At 39.2% G+C, this 13,750-nt stretch overlaps 1 protein-coding gene across 1 annotated transcript in view; it reads left to right on the top strand.

Annotated features, from left to right (window-relative positions):
• Positions 1-12,704, top strand: part of st18 (ST18 C2H2C-type zinc finger transcription factor) — a 52,058-nt gene extending 39,354 nt beyond the window's left edge. Inside the window, exons 14-22 of the mRNA XM_061694438.1 lie at positions 961-1,023; positions 4,142-4,210; positions 4,406-4,468; positions 6,556-6,636; positions 9,573-9,794; positions 9,877-9,965; positions 11,143-11,246; positions 11,336-11,482; positions 11,557-12,704. Of these exons, the coding sequence (XP_061550422.1) occupies positions 961-1,023; positions 4,142-4,210; positions 4,406-4,468; positions 6,556-6,636; positions 9,573-9,794; positions 9,877-9,965; positions 11,143-11,246; positions 11,336-11,482; positions 11,557-11,697 (979 nt within the window). The 3' untranslated portion in view covers positions 11,698-12,704. The remainder of the gene's footprint in view (positions 1-960; positions 1,024-4,141; positions 4,211-4,405; positions 4,469-6,555; positions 6,637-9,572; positions 9,795-9,876; positions 9,966-11,142; positions 11,247-11,335; positions 11,483-11,556) is intronic.
• The last annotated feature ends 1,046 nt before the right edge of the window (positions 12,705-13,750 follow it).

Genomic DNA, 13,750 nt, shown 5'->3' with positions numbered 1-13,750 from the left:
ATTCTGAATATTAATACATTATTCTATGTGAAAAAGAAATCTTAATTCTTTTAAATTAAAAGAAAAAAATGAATGAAAATTACAAATGTTTTCTGTTTTTTGACTTCGAAAATATCACTTTTGAATTATTGTAACTTGATTTTCATAAAATTGTGTATAGTGTGTTGTGTAATAATATCACTTCGTTCTTGTAATATTCCAACTTTTTCCTTCTAATATTATGGCTTAATCACATTAAAAATGGCCCGTATGCACGGAGCACTTGTGGTAAGGAGTCGTGCTAACATAAGTGATAAGAATAACAGCATCAAACGCCAACATGACAACTTAAAATTGCCAGTTTTTTTCCTCTCTCAAAACTGCACTACCTCCCACCCCCCCCCCCCCCCCCACCCCCACCCACAACTCCCCCCCAAGAGGATTACCACTCAATTCTACACCCAATATTCCAATTTTAGTCTGGTAAAATGAGCAAAACATTCAGCTTTTTGTGCTGAAAGATTTTCCCTTTTTCCTGTCACATTTTCTGCCTTTATTCTCGTAAATAAATGCGGCGAGGCAAATAGCAGCGGAGTGTGTGCATCACGTTGTAACTGGTATGTCTGCAGGTTCATGTGGACTGAGAGGAAATGTGTCACTTTGAAAAGTGAGTTTTTTTTTTTGTTGTTGTTGTTTTTTTTTTTTTTTTTTTTTTTTTGCCTCTGCTAGTTGGAGTGCATGCTCGGCAGAGCCGTGACCAGCGTTTTAGTAGGAACCTCTAGTTTGGACCCTCACTGACACTAGCGGACGTCATTAAAACGAACATGATGCAATTTCTTACTAAATGTACTAACCCCGCCCCCACATCAGCCTGCTTCCTCCTCTTCCTCTTCCTCCCCGTTAATGCCCACGGGAAGCTCCTCCTGGTCTGCGGGGAAGTCGTCCTAATCTGCGTATGAAATGTTGTGTGCCCTCCCGCAGCTGTCCGACCCCGGGCTGTGACGGCAGCGGCCACGTGACGGGGAATTATGCATCGCACCGGAGGTACCGCAATTAATCACTCTCTCGTTAGCATCGGCCGCCACGTACTGTAGAGTCAGATAGTAGACCGGCGCGTAGTTCTTTTCAAGAGCAAAGTACTAGTATAATTATTATACGTGTTAAAAATATATATATAAAGTTCATATAAGTATTCAAATAATTCATGAAAAGTAATTTTTTTTATCTTTAAATGACAACTTTATCATAATTTATTTGCTCAAAACGTAACTTTATTCTCATAAAATTGCATGTTTTTCTTCTAAAAAAATTCCTATTCATGCTTGTCATAGGGATCACACTCCTCAGCCTCCCTGGTAAGGTCTATTCAGGGGTGTTGGAGAGGAGGGTCCGTCGGGAAGTCGAATCTCCGCAGATTCAGGAGGAACAGTGCGGTTTTCGTCCTGGCCGTGGAACAGTGGGCCAGCTCTACACCCTCGGCAGGGTCCTCGAGGGTGCATGGGAGTTCGCCCAACCAGTCTACATGTGTTTTGCGGACTTGGAGAAGGCGTTCGACCGTGTCCCTCTGGGAGTCCTGTGCGGGGTGCTTCGGGAGCATTGGGTCCCGAACACCCTGATACGGACTGTTCGGTCCCTGTACGACCGGAGTCAGAGTTTGGTCCGCATATCCGGCAGTAAGTCGTACTCGTTCCCGGTGAGGGTTGGACTCCGCCAAGGCTGCCCTTTGTCACCGATTCTGTTCATAACTTTTTATGGACAGAATTTCTAGGCGCAGCCGAGGCATTGAGGGGGTCCGGTTTGGTGGCCTCAGTATTGCATCTCTGCCTTTTGCAGATGATGTGGTTCTGTTGGCTTCATCAAGCCGTGATCTCCAACTCTCACTGGAGCAATTGGCTGGGATGAGAATCAGCACCTCCAAATCTAAGACCGTAGTCCTCAGTCGGAAAAGGGTGGCGTGCCCTCTCCGGGTCGGGGATGAGATTCTGCCCTAAGTGGAGGAGTTCAAGTATCTTGGGGTCTTGTTCACGAGTGAGGGAAGAATGGAACGGGAGATCGACAGGCGGATCGGTGCAGCGTCTGCAGTGATGCGGACTTTGTATCGGTCCGTTGTGGTAAAGAAGGAGCTAAGCTCTCAATTTACCGGTCGATCTACGTTCCTACCCTCACCTACGGTCACGAGCTGTGGGTCATGACCGAAAGAACGAGATCCAGGATACAAGCGGCCGAAATGCGTTTCCTCTGCAGGGTGTCCGGGCTCTCCCTTAGAGATAGGGTGAGAAGCTCGGTCATCCGGGAGGATCTCAGAGTAGAGTCGCTGCTCCTCCACATCGAGAAGAGGCAGATGAGGTGGCTCGGGCATCTGATTCGGATGCCTCCCGGACGCCTTCCCGGTGAGGTGTTCCAGGCACGTCCCACCGGGAGGAGACCCCGGGGGCGACACAGGACACGCCGGAGAGACTACGTCTCTCGGCTGGCCTGGGAACGCCTCTGGATCCCCCCGGAAGAGCTGGATGAAGTGGCTGGGGAGAGGGAAGTCTGGGCGTCCCTGCTAAAGCTACTGTCCCCGCGACCCGACCTCGGATAAGCGGTAGAAAATGGATGGATGGATGGATGGATGGATGCTTGTCATATTAAAACATTATTTTCAAACTATTAGAACTTTTTTCTCATGTTAATTTAGTGTCATAATATTTTGACTTTTTTTGTTGTTGCTTTAAGCTTAGATTTCTTTTGTACTAATATTACAACTTTATTCTCATAATATTATGACTTTATGCTCATAAAATTACAACTGCTCTTGTAAAATTATCCATCCATCCATTTTCTGAGCCGCTTCTCCTCCCGAGGGTCGCCGACGTGCTGGAGCCTATCCCAGCTATCATCGGGGCAGGAGGCGCGGTAAACCCTCAACTGGTTGCCAGCCAATGTAAAATTATACATTTGATTTCTAAAATAACAACCATTTTAGCATAACACGTTTTTCTCCTAATATTTCTACTTTATTTTTGCAAAATTCCAACTGTTTCATACCACAATTCATTCTCATAAAATTACGTTACTCTCGTAGATCTACAACCATTTTCCTGTAAAAAAGATTTCATTTTATTCTCTCTCTAAAATGACGACTTGATTTCATTGTGTGACTTATTGCAGGTCATGTTTTATTTAGAACACACTCTATTACATGTACAATAACATTATGACTTCATTATTAAAAAAATATCACCATTTTTTTGGTAGTATGACTTTTTTGTTTCTTGTCGTAGCCCAACTTTATCTATGTGAAATTTTGACTCTCTGTCAACAACAAGTGAATGGAGTGGATGCACGCAGCACTTCTGCATTTTATCGAATCCCGTGACCGGAGCGTGAAGATCATCTTTGTAGTACCGGGCCAGTAGTAAACGCGTTCGAATAAAAAGCTGAGTTGAATCACTGAACGTAATGGGACGCGCACCGCAGTGTTTTGGCTGGAAGAACTCCACCCCGTCATTTTGAAAAAGTAAAAAACTCTCTCACACTTTTAAAGAACGAGGCTATTTTTCCATCAGATGGCGTCCCAGTGGCTTAAAACAAACTGACATCGGAAACTCGGACGCTGCATAGAATTACGATTTTAGTGTTAGAAAATTCAGTTTGTCTTTATTCCCGTAATATTACTGTTATTCTAAAATGATGACTTTTTAACTATAAGAGTAACAATAGCATGACTTTTTCCCCCTTACAACCTTTCTCATAATATTCCCACTTTATTCTTAGACTGACATTTTTGTCCATTTTGTTTTATTTTTCCTCTTAAATTTTTTAATTTCTCCTCATAAAAAGACTTGTTTGTTCTTTTCAAACTGCAACTTATTCGCCTCACGACCTGGAAATGATGACTATTCCCGCAATATTACGACTTGATTCAAGTATAACAACCATTATTTGTGTAAATTAAAACTAATCACTCCCTCATGAGCATTGCTGTTGGTATATTTAGAACAAGTTGCAGGCCAATGAAAAGAATCAAAAGCGGACAGGGGGGAATGGCCCAAAATAAAAGCGCTTCGTAAATATTTGCAAACAAATAAAAAGCGTGTGCGTATGTTTAAGATGCTTTAATGCAGCGGAGTGATCAAAGTGCACTGAGATGACGGTTAGCTCTTTATCCTCACCGCAGCGTTTCTGGATGTCCTCTGGCTGACAAGACTCTCAAGTCACTGATGGCAGCCAACTCTCAGGAACTCAAGTACGTATTTAAAAACGTCGCCATTGTTCTTATTGTTGTTGTTGTTAGAGGATTTCACACCTCAGAACACGCTCGTCCTGCTCCAGCTTTTGCATCTCTACGACGCATATTTCGACGTACTTAGCGAGAACTTTTGTGGCATTTGCAACGTTGCCTATTTGCATGACGAGCATGATGTGCGTCTCCACCGCGCAGGTGCCCAACACCTGGTTGTGATGGATCCGGACACGTGACGGGGAACTACGCGTCGCACAGAAGGTAGCCATGGCTGAGGGGCGGCGGGAACACGCGTGGCGACCGTTAAACACATTTTGTCACATGCGTGACATCACAGCAGATGGTGAAAGTCTCACTCCCAGTCGCAAACACGCTTGACTTTTTCCATTTCACTTTCTTGTGTTGTTTTTTTGATTGAATGATTTGGCGTCTGCCCTGCGATTGGCTGGCGACCGGTTCAGGGTGTACCCCGCCTCTCGCCTGAAGATAGCTGGGATAGGCTCCAGCAGCCCGCGACCCGCGTGAGGAGAAGCGGTAAAGAAAATGCACGGATGGATGATTTGGCGTCTTAATACCGTCGGAATGTTAGGAGAAGCCAAATTCACACACAAACGTAAATGCAACAGTCTCCATTGATGATCGGAATATCCCAATTTACTGTGGTCAAATAATGACTTTTGACGCTTGTCCTCAAATAGCTGTGAAATGACAACTTGATTATCTTACATTTCTGGCTATTTCGTTGTAATCTTATGACACTGGTCTTGAAATACAATTTAAACTAAAACCATAACTACTGTAACATCCAAATGCGCTTACCTCTTGTATTGAGAAGCAGCAAACGCAACTTTTAACGAGTCTACCGCTAAAGACATTTGCGCCCCACACTGCAAATATGCCACAAAATCAGACAACACACACCAGGAACTATATATTTATCCTCTATTTATCTTTATATTTGTATTTTATTTATTTTTTCACGTCTTCTTGGAGAGAGGTGGGGTGACGCCCTAGTGCCCTCTATCGGCCAACTGCCACTTGTAAAATTAGAAGTTTCTTATCTTAAGATTCCAAATGTTTTGTTCAAATATTGTGACTGTAATAGGGCTGCAAATAATTATTATTTTAATAATCAATGAATCTTTTGATTATTTTGTTTTAGATTAATTGATGAATCAGATGAAAACATTTTTTTTTTAAATTTCCATTCCCTACAAACAGAACAGCCAATGCACAAATATAATTGGATGATGATTCAGTTACCGGTTTGCTCAGTGACATATCAGAAAATCTGCAAAAATGCTGATCAATGTATAGAAGCAAATGTTTGCAAACGTCTTATTTTGATTACACACAAAGATAATCAGTCTTCTTTCATGGAGGACTACAGGAAGATGAGAATTCTGTGGATTTGGACAATTGGAAGTTAAACAAGGTCTTTCATTGATGAATCAAAAGACAGTTAGATAAATAGATAGATTAGATTAGATAATTGTTGCGCCTCTAGACTGTAGTCTTGTCAAATGATGACAAATGTAGGATTTTCAAAAAACTAAAATTAAGACTTTATTCCCATGAAACTACTATTTAATTCTCAGAAAATTCAAACTTTCCTCTCCAATTAGTACAATCTGTTTCTTGCAATAATGCAATCTAGTTACATTTTTTCCACAAACTTGTTGTGAAATTACAATCTTAAAACTTTCTTGCAAGATTGTGACTCCAATCTTGTAAAATGACTTTTTTCCCTCCTAATATTATACGTAAAATTATGACTTTGCTCTTTGTGAAACTACAACTTGATTCTAAAAAAAAACAAAAAACTTTGTTGTTGTAAAAGTAGGACATTATTTTCTTTAAATTACTTACTTACTTTTATGATGCACTTTGTGCTGTTTATCAGAAATTAACGCTGTAATCTAATGCTAATCTGTGCACCCAGCAAAACTCAATGCAGCTCTTCTTACCTTTTGTCTTTGACATGAGCAGAAGACCCGTGGGGGATGTGAGTGTTTATCCATAGCAGTGTAATCTGTCTATTGCTCGGAAGGGGCTCTGGATCTTTGCCCAGCCTAGCTGATCATGTCACGGGCAGAGAAACTCTCTATACGGGTGGTTATCATGTCAATTTGTATCAATAAAAGAGTGCAATTCAGAAGGCCTCGCTCACAGACACAGTTTCAGAAATGGGCAGATAACAAAAGATTTACTTGGTTGTTTAATTTCACACTTGGTCGGTCAGGCACTTCAGAGACCCAACGATTTGTTTACAAGTACTTAAAATGTCAATTTTCCGTAATACGTGCCAATGCCCCCTAAAATGCATAATGTGCTGTTATTTCTTTTAGCTTGTCGGGATGTCCACGTGCCAGAAAAGGAGGTTTGAAGCTCACCCCGAGCAAGGAGGACAAAGATGAGCAAGAGCTTAAGTACGACGTTTCTCTTTACTCTCTCTTATTTTGCTCACTGTCACAAAAAGCGGAAAAGTGTCACGCTTTTTCGCAGCGTTCCGGTACCTGCGGGCCATCAAGTTGCACAAAGAAAATCAGCAGCTTTTGTGCTCACATTAGTGAATGACTTTCCGAAGATTAATGCGCTGCGATGTGTTTTTGTGGGATTTGAAAGAATATCAGGCTTATCACTCTCTCGCTCTCTCTCTCTCTCTCTCTCTCTCTCTCTCTCCCTCTCTCTGTCGCTCGCTCTGAATGCTTTCTTTGTAATTATGTGAAGAAAGGTAGCCGGCGGCGGCTTCATCGTCCAAAACAATAACGTAATTGACACGTGAGCCTTTGTGGACGTGTACATCTGGACACTTGATTTTTTTGGTCTTTTTAATTACTAATGCATCAGCTTATAAGCATTAAACGGGTATGGATCTCATACACATTAGGAGGGGAGGGGGGATGGTGGATGTCCATATGGCACGTCCCTTTTGTGTCTACCTGTGTGCGTGCGTGTTTGTGTTTAGTGAGACAAAGTTACTCGTGGTAAATACACAATGTGTAATTCTCTTTAGTTTGAAAGTTAACTTTGAGTGTGAGTGGTACTTAACACTTTTTTGAAGACTTGCTCACGATCTGCCAAACAGCGGCTTGTTCTGAAGTTCGCTGCCACCATAGCTAGCATTCGTAACTGAAATTTTTGCTTGCACTCATTTCTTGAAAAAGTCCAGTCAGGTCACCTGTAAATTGAGATACGACTATACAAGATTTTTTTTTTCATGCATTATAATTTTTCCTTGTAAAATTGTTTTTATTCTATCAATATAGTGAATTTATTATCTTAAAAAAAAAATTCTGTTAAATATATATATATATATATTTTTTTTTTTTCTTTCTTTCTTTTTTCTTGCAGTACAACAGCTTTTTTCCCCATACACCTTTTTGGGTTATAATAGTGATTCTTTATGTTAAATTATTTTTAGTTTTGGAATTTAGTGTCAGAAGCTTGAATAATTTTTTCTTCTGGAATTATGTTTTTAATTCAATAATGTGATTTGTTTTTCTTTTAACAGTAAAAGGCAAAAGTAAACATTTAAATAACAATTTTTAAAAAATTATGACTCTTTTCATAAAATGTTTATTATTTTTATACTAATATTACCTTATCCTTTTCTCAGAATATTATTTATTTTCATAAAATTAAATCTTTTTTTACTCTTATATTGTAAATCTTAAAATTATTTGTTCCCTTGCGTCACCACAGCTTTTTTCCTCAGATAATTTAATGCACCTTAATTTTGTCAAAATGTATGCATAAATTTTATATATATATATATATAATTACTACTACTGTTTGTAACATTATGATTTTTATTTATTCTGTCAATATTGTGATTTTGTGTGTGAATGTATTGTCTTAACTGTAAAAGATGATTGCATTATTACATTTTTTCCTCATCAAATTCTGACTTTTTACCATTGAAATCTTGCTCATTTAGAAAAATCATAAAATAAAAATGTTATTCTCTTAATATTGCCACCTTGTTCTTAAAAATGTTTTATATATTAAAATGACATGCCTTCACTTACTTATTTTCCCCCATTGTATTATTATTTGTTTGTAAAATAATTTTTCTCCTAAAACTCCTAACATTCTGATGTTGGTACTCCTTTTCAAAATGATTTTACAAGATTCCAAAATTATACATTGGTCTAATAGTATAGGGATAAGTATTCGTATGGTACGATACTCAAAAATATATATTATTGTCGTGAAATTGCAACCCTATTCTCATAAAAAAAATATATATAGAACCTTACTCTGGACCCCTTTGTTCCCCTTCATCAATAATGGAGAAGGAACATTCTTCAGCTCGAGGGCCAACAATTTGTATAATTCATGTCACTCCATTACTGACCTGCACTGTCACATGTAAAACAACAACAATATCAACAACATGCCCTGTAAATCCAACTCTTGATGAAATTCCCATCGGAGCGCTGCCATTAAAGTTTAGCGTGGATTAGTTACTTGCACTTAATGCGATTATTTGAGTCCATTTCCAGTTTTGGCCACTTCTTTTTTTTAATCAGCATTTGGCTGGATTAATCAACTTAATGGTCAACGGATCTTCCGGTCCAGTTATTGAAAGAGATTGTTTTAATGATCTCAGACTGCAATTTGCTCCAAATATATGTAAATATACTGTCGACTTTTGTTATTGTGGTTGTTATTTTGTTGGACTCCTACACTGGGCAGCCGTAATATTAGGTACACCTGCACGAATCCAGTTTACAAAGGTAATAATGCTCACTTTGGACTAACTTTTTAACAATATGTTTGTCATTGTGCCTCGTACGGTTATGGCTTTATTTCTGTAATGTTGCCAACGTGTTCACATAAAATCACAACTTTGTTGTCCAAAAATATTATTACTATCAAACAAGTTTCTCCTAATATTCTGAGTTAAGTCAGAATACTTTGACTTTTTCTCATAATGTAACAACTTTATTCCCATCATTTTCTTCGAATAATTCTACATTTTGATTCTAGAATGAGTTTTCCTCTTTTTTACTCTATATTGTGAATTCATCATTTAAAACTTCTAATGTTTTTTCTTGCATTATGCGACGGCATATTAGGGTCGCCTAGCGAGAGGGAGAAAAGAAAAGAAAACCCGAGACGTGATTGAAAGTAGTCCTGGCGAATAAGATATAACATCGTCATTATGAGATTTAAAATCGTCACGATGAGATTTCAAGTCAACAATCCAAGTTAACTCTTGCATATAGACAGTAGATATTGTATATAGTCCTCTTTAGCGTCTGAGCTAGAACCTTTTGGAATGTTGGAGGAAGCCGACTAGATATGATATCAATAAGAAAGAGCATTTTACAAACACGCGTGGCTATTTCTCCGCCAGGTGTCCGGTGTTTGGGTGCGAGGGCCAGGGCCACATATCGGGAAAGTACACGTCTCACCGCAGCGCCAGCAGTTGTCCGCTGGCCGCCAGAAGACAAAAGGAGGCGTCTCTCAACGGGCTGCCCTTCGCCTGGAAGAGCAACAAGCAGGAGCTGCCTCACTGCCCTCTGCCCGGCTGCAACGGCCTCGGCCACGCCAACAACGTGTTTGCCACGCACAGAAGGTCGCGCTCGCCTTCACGTCGCAATATGGTATGGCTCAATATCCCGGCTTCATGCTAAAAAGTCTTATCTTCAATCAAATAGCTTGTCAGGGTGCCCGCTTAACGCGCAAAGTATCAAGAAGAAGCACTCCGAAGAGGAGATGATGACCATCAAACTAAAGGCCAGCAGTGGTAAGTTGACACTGGATCACTGGATCATCTACACCCACAATTGACAATTTCTTTTACTGCTGTATGGGCGGACATAATCTGGTATTACTATTTCTTGTTAAAGTTATTACTTTAGTGTCTTAATATTACAACTTTATTCTTGTGAAATTAAGACTTTTCCTATGTTATTCTCTTGCAAGTTTTCTTGTAATATTGTGACATTTTCTAAAGCAGTTTTTTGATTTTATGATTTTCACATTGACACTATAAAAGAATTATATATTATTAAATGTAACAAGCCGGCACGGCACGGCGGGCGACTGTTTGGCACATCTGCCTCACAGTTCTGAGGTCCGGGGTTCAATCCTCGGCCCCGCCTGTGTGTTCTCCCTGTGCCTGTGTGGGTTTTCGCCGGGCACTCTGGTTTCCTCCCACATCCCAAAAACATGGATGTTACGTTGATTGAAGACTCTAAATTGCCCGGAGGTGTGAATGTGAGTGTGACTGGTTGTTTGTTTCTATGTGCCCTGTGATTGGCTGGCGACCGTTTGAGGGTGTACCCCACCTGCCGCCCGAAGATAGCTGGGATAGGCTCCAGCGGCCCGCCACCGTTGTGAGGAGAAGCGCTAAAGAAAATGGATGGAACAAATGAAATACATAATTAAAATAATGTGATTATGATGTGTCTATATAAGCATCCTATAAAAATGTAAACTTTGGTTCTCGTAAAATTATGATTTTTTTTGGGGGGGGTGGGGGGGGTGTTGATTGTTATTTATTTTTTCTCAAGAAACCAGAACTCAAAATATTACAACTACGGTATTTGTGTGACTTTAATTCAATAAAAATTCAAACTTCCTTTTAATATTTAAGGTTTGCCATCATATTTCTAAGTTATTCTATTATGTTTACAAAATGCTTCTTGTAATATTATGACTTTATTCCATAACATTACAACAAGAATTTGTTCTTGTAAAATTAACTTCCATACAATTGTGAGCTTTTTTCCCTCATATTAATAAAATGAGTTTTAACTTCAAAATAACCAACTAACTTTGTAAATATATTTTTTAAATATTGTGATTGTGTGTATCCAGTCATACTGGGATGAAAACTACAGTTCTTTTTTTTTTTTTTTTTTTTTTTTTTTATAAATAAAGTAAAATTTCCAATACAAAGCATGACTTGTGTCTTGCAGGCATTGAAAAGAAAGAGGACGGTCAACACTTGGAGCACGACATTGACGAACTGAACCAATCCAACATGCAAATGGAGGCGAACATGAAGCAGCTGCAAACCCAGGTAAGCATCAACTCCTTCACATATAAGACATTTGCGCTCTTTGCTCTTTTTAAAATTTTGACTGTTGTTGTTGTTTTTGTACCTGAAAGCAGATCTCGTCGATGGAGTGCAACCTGAAGAGCATCGAGGAGGAGAACAAGATGATGGAGCAGCACAACGACGGCCTCCTCGAGGAGCTGGCTCGCCTCAGTCAAGCGCTCATCAGCAGCCTCACCGACATCCAGCTGCCTCAAATGGTGTAACACGCACACACATTTAGCACGACACCTGCGCATCACGTTGCGGCACTAACACGCGTTTTACACCGCAGGGCCCCATCAGCGAGCACAACTTCGAAGCCTATGTGAACACGCTGACGGACATGTACAACAAGTCGCAGTGCGAGTACTCGCCCGAGTGCAAAGCGCTTCTGGACAACATCAAGAAGGCCATCAAAGGTATCCACGTTTGAGCTTTTTCCATTTTGTTTTCCTCCCCCGAGTGCACGTGCCAGACATCAATGTCCGAGGCCGCGTTGAGAGTCGGCCATGTTAGAACTGCTTTTCACTTCGGTTTCTTTGATCCTGCTGAGATTTCCACTCCTCTTGCACTTGTTTTTCTTTTGATGACGACTATTTATTATTGTTATGGTATTATTATTGATATTCTATTTGTCCATCGCTGTATTTATTATGATGATTATTATTATTATTTAATTTATATGTATTTATTTCCCCAAATAAAACAGTCCAAAAAAACAACAACATTCCAATTTTGTGCCGCACGAGTATGACAGTTGCAGTAGCTCTCCCTTAAAAAAGTACTAGTACACCAAAAGTGATCCTATTTTTATGAAGCTTTTGCTTTCTTTATTGGAATGTGAATGTATGCTAGATGATGTTACAAGTGATAACAATGCAATGCCACTGTACTGTACCTTTCTTTTTTCTTTACTTAAAATTCAAACAGCAAAAACACAACCATTTTCATTTTTATTAAATATAGTTATGATAAAACTGCCTTCTGCGCACACACACACACACACACACACACACACGTGAGGTGTGCATGTCGTACGTGCCTAAATGTATATGGATCCGTTTATGACATTAAAAAAAACAAGTACAAGTACTACGTTTTGTTTGTGCTAGGGCAGTATTATGTGGACGGTGTCTCATTTATTCACACAGTACAATTATTTTCATAATAGGAGGACAGATGTGTTCCTGATGACTGTTTCGATATCTCAGTAGCTGATTGCAAGATGGAGACTGACAATTATTTCATATTTGATCCTTTTTGAATGCACCGTGAGGTAAAAACACACAAATGGACTCCTGTTTATCTCTATAAGTGCTTACAAAAGCCTTAACACTCTTTACCTAAAACACTTTGTATATTCTTGTATCGCTTGGGGCAGATTTGAATGGTAGCTACTTAAAAAAAAAAAAAAAAAAAAAAAGTACAAATAAATTTGTTTCCTCGAATTACAACAATGAGTGGAAAAAGGTTCTTTGCACTTTTGTAATTCAATGTGACTATACTTTGAAACAGCAGTTTGTGCCATGTTATTCTAAAAATAAGTACATGAATTTGTACTGTTTATCATATCGATATACTTTGCATCATTTTCCCATAAATGAAAAGGTTCCCCAGCCCTCCTTTAAATCTTTTATTTAAAAAATTTTTTTTTTTTTTTTTTACTCTCAATTATGATCCCCCACTAACGCCAATGGACATTGAATTTTTGTCAACATGTAGCCAAGCAGACCATTGCCATGAAAGGAAAGTGACAGCAGCAGCAGAAGCAGCAAGAGCCAAATTATCACAGCACCAACCCCCACATTCTATCCAAATAATATTTAAAAATTTCAATCCCCAAATGTAATCCTTTATTTATATTTTCTTAGATTTAATTCCTACCACACGCATTGTTTGCTCAGGAAGTTCTGTGAATAATATTTATTTATCTCCCTACAATCTTCCTGTTAGTATTTGATGTTTTGTAATGTGAAACGCTTCTTTTTCGTGAAACGTTTATTAGTAGTATGATATGAGATTGTATTGTATTTTTTTTTTCTTTTTCTTATTGAACATGATGAGGTAATGCTTTTCATTTTCCGCTGAAGTAGTTTGTACATTCAAATTTACTTTTACGATTTCACAATTTACACACACGCACACACACACACACACACACACAAAGATATGCGCTGTGTTGTACAGTTTGTGTATGGTAGAAATAAACTTTTCAAACAGGTTTTTTGCTTGTGCGTGTGTGTGCTTTCATTTCTTAGACTTCCGCTTCTGCTCACACCTGAAGGCTTCAACTTCTCCGGGCATCAGATGTTACGACGCGTTTCTTTGTATCTCAAGTGTCATTTGAACCTACTCAGCCATGCGAGTATGTTCTTCTTTGTCACTTATCTACGTACTCCTTTTACAACGTACATGGTGCCCCTCATGTTCAGACTGAGACATCACAGTCGGGCTTCAGAAAAAGCTGACAATCTTGTGTTCCTAAA

This window comes from Phycodurus eques, chromosome 13 (assembly GCF_024500275.1).
Source record: "Phycodurus eques isolate BA_2022a chromosome 13, UOR_Pequ_1.1, whole genome shotgun sequence".
NCBI lineage: Eukaryota > Metazoa > Chordata > Actinopteri > Syngnathiformes > Syngnathidae > Phycodurus > Phycodurus eques.
The sequence above is the reverse complement of the archived record's forward strand: the minus strand, read 5'-3'. Positions and strand labels throughout refer to the sequence as shown.